General features: G+C 44.3%; 1 protein-coding gene across 1 annotated transcript in view; it reads left to right on the top strand.

The window, feature by feature from the left end:
• Window positions 1–12,392, top strand: part of COL21A1 (collagen type XXI alpha 1 chain) — a 197,684-nt gene that overhangs the window by 73,553 nt on the left and 111,739 nt on the right. The window contains exon 10 of the mRNA XM_068279365.1: window positions 4,718–4,762. Within this exon, the coding sequence (XP_068135466.1) occupies window positions 4,718–4,762 (45 nt within the window). The remainder of the gene's footprint in view (window positions 1–4,717; window positions 4,763–12,392) is intronic.

Below are 12,392 nucleotides of genomic sequence, written 5' to 3'. Positions count from 1 at the left end.
AACATTATTTATTACATATTGACCATGGTCCCATTTTAAGACATTCAAGCACACTTATGCAGGGTCGGACTGGGACACTGGGGGCCCACCAAAGAAATTTCAACCTGGGGCCCACACATTCCATGATTGCGGTGAAAAAAGGGCGTGACCATGCACTGGAAGGTGGGCGTGGTCATGATGTATTATGGATAGGGCCAAATGTACATGATCTTAGCAGCATTGTAATTCAGAGACACTGCTGCCCAGCAAAACTTTGCATAGAGTCCCCTCCTTCAATATAAAGTAATGTCCTACTTTGCAGAGGTTGCGACCGCAGAGGTTGCAGAGGTTACGACCGCATCGGGGCCCTTGGGCCAAAGGGGCCCCGAAGGGCCCTCCCTCAACTACAGTGTACAGTATTACCTCTCTATTGGCCCTGTGCTCATAATAATCACTTCTATAGATACTTTGAACAGTGGTAATCATTAACAAGCTATTTCCCATCCCTTTCTTGCACCTCTGACACTGTAGTTGCCATTGGCAGGTTTTGGTGCGTCATATCAATTGTTATGTATAGAGTGCTTGGGGGACCACATTGTAAAATTTGCATCGAGGCCTACAGCTCCTTAGCTACGCCACTGCTCTCAGCATGAGGGATTACAGCACTGAGAAGAGAATTTTTGTGCTGCAGACAGCAATTGGAGCTCTGTCAGAGAAGGAGGGGGGCCCACCAGAGATCTGGAGGCGGGGCCCACCGAGGGAAAAAACTGTACTACTGTGGCCCAGTCCAACCCTGCACTTATGTATGTCTATATACACTAATTGTGAATGATCTCCAGCTATAGAAGATATAGGTAATAATGGAAAATTCCAGATCGGCTGTCATAGTGGTCCTGCTTTTGCCGTGAATGCAGAGCAAGTTCTGCCATAAAATTTTTATTTTAAATACGATCATTCCCATATTACATTTGCATCAAGAACAGAATTACTGATCTATCTAGGAAATGGTGCTGTAAGGTTTCGGTAAGTTGAAAAACACCCTTGGACCAAATAACCTTTCCCAAACATCCCAGTTGTCTTTTTGTGTTTAAAAATATAGTTACAGTTAATCCACTTTAGACACAAAAAGGTCTGCAAAAGGAAAACTTTAGAATATTTTTTATGACTGGAAATAAAATGTCAGTTTAGGCCCATGACTGTGCCAGCTATGAGAAGGAAAACCCTTTTTTGCACTTCAGGAAACTTTTGATGTTACGTAATATGTTGCTATGATACAATAGAATTTGGCCATGTAATTGGAAATGTTTCTATTTAAAATCTGTGGTGATTCCATTTGCTTGTTCTAATTGTCTTACTAATAATGGCAGCATGCATCAGATACATTGGATATATTTGTTACTTGTTAGCATGCAATGCGTTATTATATATGCATTATATAGGCAATGGGCTAGATCTCATGGAATGTTAACCTTAAAAAAAAAATCAACAAAATAGTACACAGTAGCTCACTTTTCTGTAAAGGTATAAATAAGTGCTTTCCTTCAAGCCAGGGGTTTGTGACATAAATTCAGTGACATTGCAAAAGGATTTTGCGTTATTAGGTCTATGCCTCACTGTTATCTCTCTCTCTGCAATATATTACTGCAAATAATTTCCATGCATTTTGCAGATACTTAGATCCAGATGACTGAAAATTGTCACTGTTGTTGAGGTCTGACCAGGGCTGGTTTAAGCAACAATGGGGCCCCAGGGCAAAATAAACCTGGGGGGCCCCCCCCAACATATACCCCGGAACAAAAATCGGCATTAGGGGACCTTTTTTGCAGCTGGTATAGTCAGGGTGTGAAGTCCCAATCGGTTGGAGCTCCACATTCTGGCTATCCCAGCCTGCATGGGGGACAAGGGGTTAAAAAGTTTTAGGAGGGGGGATCCCACATAATTTTTTTTTTTTTAATTCCCACACTCTAAACATAAAAAAAAATGGGAAAATAGGAAAAAATGCCAGGGATCTTCATACAGCCATATTGCGGCTGTATAGTGACCCCTGGCAAAGCGCTGCGGCTGCGTATAGACCCCCTGGAGACCCTGTCACGAAATTTATTGCGCTTTCGTTTGATGCATGTAAAATTACACTACCGTTAGGTTTGCTACTAAAAGTGACATTTACCGCATTTAAAAGTATACTTTTTTCATTCAAAACTTTAAAATCGATTTTCTCAAAAACTATAAGGTCTTTTTGAAAAATTGTTTTTTCCTCTTATTCCTAATGATCTCCTTAACATATCCTGCAAATTTAGGGTTTCTAGCATTTAAGGTGGATTTGCTATTAACCATTAAAGTCGGCAGGTTTTTAAATGTGTATTTGTTTTTTTCCTTTGAAACTTTAAAATCGATTTTCTCAAAAACTATAAGGCCGATTTGAAATTTTTTTTCCCTCTTGTAGCCACTGGGGGCCCCTACAAGCTCTGGTGCCCTGGGGCAGCTGCCTCCTTTGCCTTAATGGTAGCGCCGGCCCTGGGTCTGACACTGTTGCTGATGACAGCCACTCCTAATGCAGATCTCTTGGCTGCAGCCTTCAGAAACATATAACTACCGTTGTCAAAAGCCTTTGCAGTTGCTCAGGTGACCATTATTGGGCCCCCAATATAGGTCAGAGTAAGCAGACACTGCCCTGCATCTGAAACAGTCCTATGCTTTAAACATTTCTTTATTTTCTTTTTTTTTAATCACAAACAAACAAAAGCAGGGTTCAGGATCTGAGGAAGTGTATTTTCATTGTACAGACAACACAGACATTGATATAAAAACATAAAAAAGTAACATCTTTGCCCAGATCAGCCAGCAGACTGGCTGATCTGGTGTTGTCTGTAATAGCTAATTGCTCCCAGTTCCTGTACTGAATGTCACCTATGCATAGCTGTCTCATCTATAAAGATGTTGTCATACAGTCAAAATATAAAGCCAACCCATGCTGATAAACAGGCGAGAAGCATTACAGGTCCTTATAGTAATTAGATATAGGCCTCTCAATCAGCACCAGTTGTAGCTGAATATAAACCTGGAAAAAAAGTGCTTTGTAGATCTCTATACCATCAAAAATAAGAACAAAAAGCAAAAACATGCATGTAGTCAGCCAGCAGTCAAAATATGGAGCATGGACATAAGCTGGTTGGCCACAAAACAGTAGCATTGGATAAAAATAGGACTTCCTGGCCTGGGGAGACAAGCGTGTGCTTAGCTGTCTCATGTAAGTACACCTTGAGCATTATACCACAAATAGACTACTGCACATAGAAAAATGTATACTTACATGTCTCACTCAATGGCAGTAAAATCTACCCAACATTCATTTGTAACCAATTTTACAAATCAATGTTAAATAGTCATGATATACAGTACTTGTAGCATTGTCCTAATAGCTATGCTGGGGTGGTAGTAAGACCAAACACCTTATTGCTGTGGGATGCCCCGTGCTGCAGGGAGGAGCTTACCACCCAATTAAAGGCACATACAGAGTCTAGCACAAACATAGCAGTATCAGTCACTGTAAGCTTGCTTTATTAATTAAGGCGCTGCCTCTTGGTGATGTTTTGGGGTGATCTGAGTATCCCTCTAACCATCTAATTATATGCAGCTGCAGCTGGTGACCAGCAAATAGAGATTTGGGGGTAAAATATGTTTCTCTTGTTGCTTTCTCTCTTTTAAGCATCTAGGGATGGATTCATATGTGTTTTTAAAGCCCAAAATCACCTGGCAAGGAAACAAGGAATTACTTATGAGTCACAGCTGATATAAATTTTATGTTATAAGAATCAAAGATAATTTAGAACAATATATTGTCTAGATACATTAAAAATGATTTATACAGTATACAACATGTCTTATTAAGATACTTGAATTGTTATACATTGATGTGTATCTAATTATTTTTATTATGTAATGGGTTTAGAAAAGCATCAACTCTATCAAAATATTCAAACTTTTTTTAACGTTTCTGGTTTGCACTTTGAAATGAGGTTACATACACAAAATATTTTTCAGCTGTATTTATTTTAATACAACTTCTAACTGCAAAGTGAAAGATATGATACTAATAGTTTACAAAAACATAAAAATATATCAGAATCACTGAGATGGATTCAGGATCACCTCCTTGTGGGTTGTTGGTAGCAGACTGTGGGGGTTCAGGTTGTGGTAGTTCAAGCAGCATAACACAGTTATGTGTATTTTGCCACTCAAAATCTGTGATTGCTGCTAGGACCATAATACTTACTTGTTGCCTTGTTTGCTACTGCTTATTTTTATGAATTATACTGTAATGCTTACTTTTAGGAAATTTTCTTAAAAGATCCACCTTTTGTGGAAGGCAATAAATTGCTATCAGAATAGGATGCACTACATGCTTGTGTTTTTTCAGCAATCCTTTATGCCTGATGCTCCTGGCATCAGGAATTCCTTCCTTTTTTTATTTTGAAACAAGTTGAGAAAACAAGAAAAAACATTGGTAATAAATAGCAAAACATCATGACTTCAATGAAATCTCAAAGTTGAGACATCCATTTGCTATTACTTATATGTTAGCATTACATGCATTTGTATTAGAGAATAATCATCTGTCTTTAAGATGTATTAATATCTAGAAATGCTATCTGTAATGTATATTTGAGTTGTAATTGTTATGGCTTGGTTATGCTATCCTATGTGAAAGTTATACTTATACTTGTTTTGTATTACATAGGGTGTTCCAGGGACTTTAGGAAACCCAGGCTCTTTGGGATTGCAGGTAATATTTAAAGGTCCACTAGTATAATGTAAATATGCAGAAAATAACCCAACAAATGTTTATTCCGGTGATACATTTAATGACTAAGGCTAGGGCCACAATAGGTCCATTGCAGATCAGATCCATTTTTTCTTCCCCCTGTTTTTCCTAAAAATGCCTTTTTTGTAGCATATGTTTCCAGTCCGTGGAAACGTATGCCCAGCCGGGGGTAGAGGCAGCCGCCATGCTGGAGGGGTATAGCAGGCAGGACGGGGGTGGCAGCAGACATTCTCCCTCCACTCACCTGGGTCCCTGCTACCCCTCCAGCTAGTTTCCAAAACTTGTTAAAATGTATAGTTAAAATGTATACTGGGAGCGAGCGGGGAGCTTACCTCATTCAAATCAATTCATTAAAAATAACCTGATCATGAACCAAAGCGGGGGAAGTAGGAGTAGGTAAGCTCCCCACTCGCTCCCATTATACATTTTAACAAGTTTTAGAAATTAGCTAGAGGGAACACTCCGTGGCTCCGGTTTTGATCAGGTTTTAAAAACGGAGCCACGGATACGTTTCCGGACCTAGTGTGGACCAGGCCTTACTGTACATGGTTCATTGCAAGCTTTCAAACTTTTAAGTTTCTTCTTCAGGCATTATACAGAACTGGATCAGAACTGTACAATAAGAAGTTTTGAATCAGATACAGACATATATGGTTCTGTAGGCTCAATCTGACATGATATCACATAGTTGTACCCACTTTGAAATGTAAAAAGACTTCCTAAGTGTTCTAATCTCTGGCAGTATTTGTCACTATAGGTAAACACTCACAATAATTAACTTATCTCTCAGCCAGAGAGCAGCAACAAACAAAAGTTTTAAAAAGTCATCCAGTCTGAAAAGAAAAGACAAAAAAAACTTTGAAAGGACAGAGGCTAAATGGTGTTATGATTCATACATACTCATGAATCCAGGTTTTCTGTTTAAACCCTTGTTTACAGTCTGAAACATGTTCATGAATAGAGATGGCTCGAACCTCCGATATTCGAATCGCAAACCTCGAATGCGAACCTTCGCCAAAAGTTCAGTTCGCGCAAACTTTCGCAAACCACATTAGATTTCAATGGGGAGGCGAACTTTGTAAACTAGAAACATTTATGCTGGCCAGAAAAGTGATGGAAAAGATGTTTTAAGGGGTCTAACATCTGAGTTTTTGCATGGAGGGGTGGGATACACACCAAAAGTCCCGGGGAAAAATCTGGATTTGACGCACAGCAGTGTTTTAAGGGCAGAAATCACATTGCATGCTAAATTGGAGGCCTAAAGTGCTTTAAAACATCTTGCATGTGTATACATCAATCAGGTAGTGTAATTAGAGTACTGCTTCACACTGACACACCAAACTCACTGTGTAACACGCCACACACAGCTGTTTGTGTAGTGAAGGCCGTGCTGGACTGGTGTGCACCATGGTGAGAGTGCAGGCCATGGCGGTTTTCAAGCCCATATGGTCGCCGGGCTGAGGTAGCACAATGACAGAACAGTGACTGTTCAGCTCATCGAATTTGGTCTGTCCACAATGAAGTAACAACCTTATTATCTTGGTGAGCCCCCCCTCCCCAGGACACTCATATAGCCGGCGGTCATTGCTTCAGTGTGATATGCAAGCCCCTTCACCGTGGCAAGGTAACGATCACGAAGGGGGATTGACACATGCACATGCCTTTTGTTTTGTTGTTGCAGCTGCAGTGCAGCCAGAAAAATTAGGCAAGCATGTACACGCACCAGAAAAATTATTATAGTGGCCGCTGCTAGCCTGGAGTCCTGGACCCTGTTGGTGGTGGCGGAGAAGGCAGTCAAGCGCCTGCGGGCAGAGATGCTGTGCGGGTACCGACTTAGTCATGGTGCAGGCAGTCACACGGCGTGCAGGCAGAGATGCTGTGTGTGGGGAATGACTTAGTCTTCGGGTGGGCAGTAGCCCTCTGGGATTCATGCCTCATTCATTTTGATAAAGGTGAGGTACTGAACACTTTTTTTACTTAGGCGACTTATCTTCTTAGTGACAATGCCTCCAGCTGCACTGAAGGTCCTTTCTGACAGGACGCTTGAGGCAGGGCAAGACAGAAGTTGGATGGCAAATTGTGACAGCTCTGACCACAGGTCAAGCCTACGCACCCCGTAGTCCAAGGGTTCATCGCTGCTCACATTGTCTACATCCACACTTAAGGCCAGGCAGTCGGCTACCTGCTGGTCAAGGCATTGGTGGAGGGTGAATCCAGAAGGGCTAAGGCGAGGCGTTGGACTAAAGAATGTCCGCATGTTCGACATCACCATGAGATCGCTGGAGCATCCTGTCCTTGCCTCCGTGGACATGGGAGAAGGATTACTGGCAGTGGTACCTTTATTCCATTGTGCTGTGACATCACCCTTAAACGCACTGTAAAGCATAGTTGCCAGCTTGTTCTGCAAGTGCTGCATCCTTTCTGCCTTCTGGTGATTTGGAAACATCTCCGCCACTTTGTGCCTATACCAAGGGTCTAGTAGCGTGGCCACCCAGTACAGCTCATTCCCCTTGAGTTTTTTTATACGGGGGTCCCTCAACAGGCTGGACCGCTCTTCCTCAGTGATGTCCGCTAAGTTCTCCTCCTCCCCCCAGCCACAACCAATACCACGGGAAAGTTGAGCAGCACAAGCCCCCTGCGACACCTGCTGCGGTTGTTCTTCCGCCGCCTCCTCCTTCAAAACAACACCTTCCTCATCATCTGCCTCCTCTTCCCCAAATGACTCTTCCTCCTCCTCCTCCTCCCCCCTCTGTGCTGCCGTAGGTGTTGAGGAATCATCTGCTTTTGCTGAAAATTGATCCCACAACTCTTCCTCCTGTTCCTGTTCCTGTTCAAGCTCCTCCACAGGCTGATCCACCACTCTACGCACGGCACGCTCCAGGAAGAAAGCATATGGTATCAAGTCGCTGATGGCTCCTTCACTGTGACTCACCAGGTTTGTCACCTCCTCAAATGGCCGCATGAGCCTTCAGGCATTTTGCATGAGTGTCCATTACTTCGGCCAGAACATCCCCATCTCCCCAGAGTGTTCTTTGGCTGTAGTTGTAGAGATACTGGCTTTCTCCGGTTGTAGCAGGTGGTTAAACGTCAGGAGTGTTGAGTTCCAGTGAGTCGGGCTATCACAAATCAAGCAACTCACCAGCAATTTGTTTCTCCGCTGAAGATCGGCAAAGCGTGCCATGGCCGTGTAAGAAAACCTGAAATGCCCACACACCTTCCTGGACTGCTTCAGGATGTCCTGTAAGCCTGGGTACTTAGACACAAATCTCTGAATTATGAGATTTTACACATGTGCCATGCAGGGTACATGTGTCAACTTTCCCAAATTCAAAGCCAAAATGAGATTGCTGCCATTGTCACACACCACGTTGCCGATCTCCAGTTGGTGTGGGGTCAGCCACTGATCCACCTGTTTGTTCAGAGCAGCCAGGAGAGCTGCTGCAGTGTGACTCTCCGCTTTGAGGCAAGAAATGTCTAAGATGGTGTGACACCGTCGTACCTGACATGCAGCATAGGAGGCCCTGGGGAGCTGGGGCTGTGTAGCTGGAGAGGAGATTGCAGCACCAGTAGAGTTGAACTGCCACTCAGCCAAGGAGGAGGAGGACGACAGCGAAGAGGATGTAGCAGGAGGAGAGGAGGTGGCAGGAGGCCTGCCTGCAAGCCGTGGAGGTGTCACAACTAGGTCCGCTGCACAATCATGTACTCCCTGCTTGCCAGCGGTCACCAGGTTGACCCAATAGGCAGTGTAAGTAATGTACCTGCCCTGACCATGCTTGGCAGACCAGGCATCCGTGGTCAAATGGACCCTTGACCCAACGCTGTGTGCCAGAGATGATACCATTTGCCTCTCAACTTCATGGTACAGTTTGAGTATCGCCTTTTTGGAGAAATAATTGTGGCCTGGCATCTTCCACTGCAGTGTTCCAATGGCCACAAATTTTCGGAAGGCCTCAGAGTCCACCAGCTGGTATGGTAACAGCTGGCGCGCTAACAGTTCTGCCAAGCCAGCTGTCAGACGCAGAGCAAGGGGGTGACTGGCAGACATTGGCTTCTTCTGCTTAAAGATTTCCCTCACGGACACCTGGCTGCTGCTGTGTGCAGAGGCGCAGGAACCGCTCAAGGTGAGAGGAGGGTGGCTGTGATTGTGAGGGTGCAAGGGAGAAAGCGGCTGAAGATGATGCACCTGATGGAGGAAGAGGAGAAGGGGGGTGGCTTTGCTTTTGTATGCTGCTTTTCCTCTGGTGCCCTTCCTATTGCAGTTTGTGCCTTTTCTCCATGTGACTTCGTAAGGCAGTTGTCCCTGTGGGCCTTTCCACAGTTCAATTTTTGGTGGCAGAGAGAACAGATAGCATTGCTCTGGTCTAAGGCACAAAAAAAAGTTTGGGGTGATGGCACTGTGGTGGCCTCAGCAGCTGACGTTGAAAGGTATATTGGCTGGCTGTCCATTGGTGGCGATACATGGCGCTGGACACTGCCACCAGCTGTTTCTGAAGACGAGCTCCACCTGCTTCTTTCAGCAACTCTTCTCCTCATACTCCTCTCTGACTCTCCCCTCTGAACTGTCCCCTTGGTCATCTTGTCTCTTAGGATCCCACGTTGCATCCGTATCATCATAATCATCCTCCCCAGCTTCGCTTGCCTCAGACACCTCATAAACTGCACCAACAGCAGGTACTTCATCCTCCTCCTCACATGTTACGGCCATAGTGTCGCCTAACTCAGACATATGAGGTGGTGTAACTTGCTTAGCGCCTACATCTTGTTGTAACAATAATGTCTGTCAAAATGTCATGAAGCAAGAAAGAACAGAGATGTTGGCACTGCAGTCACTGTCTTCTCTAAGGGGAGGAGGGGGGGGGGGCGCACAGTCACAGGTAACCAGGTATGGATGTTGTGGATCTTCAGCGTGCTCAGGCATAAATTTTGTTTAGATGCAGGAAGGAGGAGAAATGCACCAGCACTGCTGTCATTCACTTTATTCAAAAATCTGACATAGTGTACATGGTAAAAACGTACATATATGAAAAGAATAGTGGCACATACCCAGGGTGGACATGGATGGATGCGGTGGGTGTAGAGGGTGAGGATCCTTACAGCCGTTTCGCGCTCATGCGCTTCTACGGAGGCTGCAAGGAGGGGACTGGAGTGAGCAGACTTCAATACATTTACTAAGTCAGTAAACATCCCATATACTGGCGCTCTCTGTCCAGAGATTATAATGTATCCACCAACACTAAAAATCTTCAAGACGTGTCTACACCTTTAAATGTAAAAAATATAAAAAAGACATATCATAGTGCAGGATGTCTCTATATTGTTTGACACCTATGTGCTCCCAAACACCGCACACTATTTGCACCAACAGTGCCAACAAACACTTCCACCGGGGAGAAAGGGGTTCACACCCTACCCCCCGGGTCCCTACTCACCAGATAGTCTCTTTAACTTTGCGTATCTCTCAACGTCGTATCTTGTATCAGTACACGTGCACCTCACAAAGATAAAAACCTTATCATGTGTAAAACCAATTTAATAGGAAGCTTCTCGCTTAAAATATATATGCGTACATTAAAGTCTCTTGAAAAAAGCCCATAATATAGTCACCAATAGGCGGGAGGGGGGGCGGGGTTGGCTGGACAGACTCCAGCTACATAACACAAGTTTCAGCGCATGCTCCCTAGCCCCTGATGAGTCATTATCGATGACAAAACCGGTAAGGCGGAGCCTAGAGAGACGCGCTGAATAATGAACTAAGAGCACACGCAGCCGAGACCGGAACACTTCCTGGAGGCAACAGTGACTATATTATGGGCTTTTTTCAAGAGATTTTAATGTACGCATATATATTTTAAGCAAGAAGCTTCCTATTAAATTGGTTTTACACATGATAAGGTTTTTATCTTTGTGAGGTGCTCGTGTACTGATACAAGATACGACGTTGAGAGATACGCAAAGTTAAAGAGACATTCTGGTGAGCAAGGACCCAGGGGGGGGGGGGGTGTGAACCCTTTTCTCCCCGGTGGAAGTGTTTGTTGGCACTGGTGGTGCAAATAGTGTGCGGTGTTTGGGAGCACATAGGTGTCAAACAATATAGAGACATCCTGCACAATGATATGTCTTTTTTATATTTTTTATATTTAAAGGTGTAGACACGTCTTGAAGATTTTTAGTGTTGGTGGATACATTATAATCTCTGGACAGAGAGCGCCAGTATATGGGATGTTTACTGAGTTGTAACCAGAGGACGTTGTAATACTGGAGCGCACCACCTAAAAAACGTTTGTAGTAAGACACAAGTTGTGAACAGACTTTACAGTAAATTGACTTTACATTAAGATAATCAAAAATTTACCCTAAGCGCGGCTTATAAACTTACCTGTTGAATACATTTACTAAGTCGGCATGCAGTGTCCTGCCGCTTAAAGATCTGCCTTCCTACCATCACAGCTTGCCCCGTTATTGGCTGCTCAAAGTACGAGTGCAGCCTGGGGCAGATGATGCCAGGCACTTCCCGACTATGGTGGCCTGTATGGGAAACACTCTATTAGGTTTCCCAGGCAACCTGTGCGTAGTAGGCCAAACACGTAAGTCGAGGATACATGCAGCCTCCGTAGAAGCGCATGAAGCGCATGAGCGTGAAACGGCTGTAAGTCTCCTCACCCTCTACACCCACTGCATCCATCCACGTCCACCCTGGGTTTATGCCACAATTTTTTTCATATATGTATGTTTTTACCATGTACACTATGTCAGATTTTTGAATAAAGTGAATGACAGCAGTGCCGGTGCTTTTCTCCTCCTTCCTGCATCTAGACAATAATGTCTGTGAATCAGTTAATTCCCCACCAAATAACTCCTGCGAAGTGTCAAATGCAGCGAATGTGGCGCTTGTAGTAGCGCTGGTGGCTGCGGAAGACGAGGTGTTCTGTGTGTCAACCGCGTCCTGACAGTCTTGGAAGTTGATGGGACGTGCCTTCTTCTGAGCACTATACTTTGGGCCAGGGCCGCACGAAATCATGTCAGCACGACCTCGAACAGACCTGCCGACTGGCTTGCCTCTGGGTCTGCCTCTGGCTCTGCCTCTGCCTGTTGTTTTGTCCATATCGGGGTGGGGGTGAAGTGAAAGGTATGCACTGACTTGACTAACACAATGTGCAGTCACACAGGTGAAGTGAAAGTTATGCATTGACTGGTATTACAAAACAATGTGCAGCTGTCACACAAGTGCAGTTAACAGCGATGCACGGACTGGTATATTACACAGCGTGTGGTCACACAGGTACTGTGAACAGTTATGCAATAACTAGTATTACAAATTTGCAGCTGTCACACACACAGGTTCCCGTGAACAGGTGCAGTGACTGGTATATAACACTGCTTGCGGTCACGTAGGTAGGTAGGTAGGTAGGTAGGTACACTGAACAGGTAGGTGTGCAGTGATTGATATTACAAATGTACAGCTGTCACACACACAGGTACCATGAACAGGTGCAGTGACTGGAATATAACACTGTGTGTGCTCACGTAGGTAGGTAGGTGCACTGAACAGGTGGGTATACAGTGATTGGTATTACAAATGTGCAGCGGTCAC

This window comes from Hyperolius riggenbachi, chromosome 4 (assembly GCF_040937935.1).
Source record: "Hyperolius riggenbachi isolate aHypRig1 chromosome 4, aHypRig1.pri, whole genome shotgun sequence".
In the NCBI taxonomy this organism is placed as follows: Eukaryota; Metazoa; Chordata; class Amphibia; order Anura; family Hyperoliidae; genus Hyperolius; species Hyperolius riggenbachi.
The sequence above is the reverse complement of the archived record's forward strand: the minus strand, read 5'-3'. Positions and strand labels throughout refer to the sequence as shown.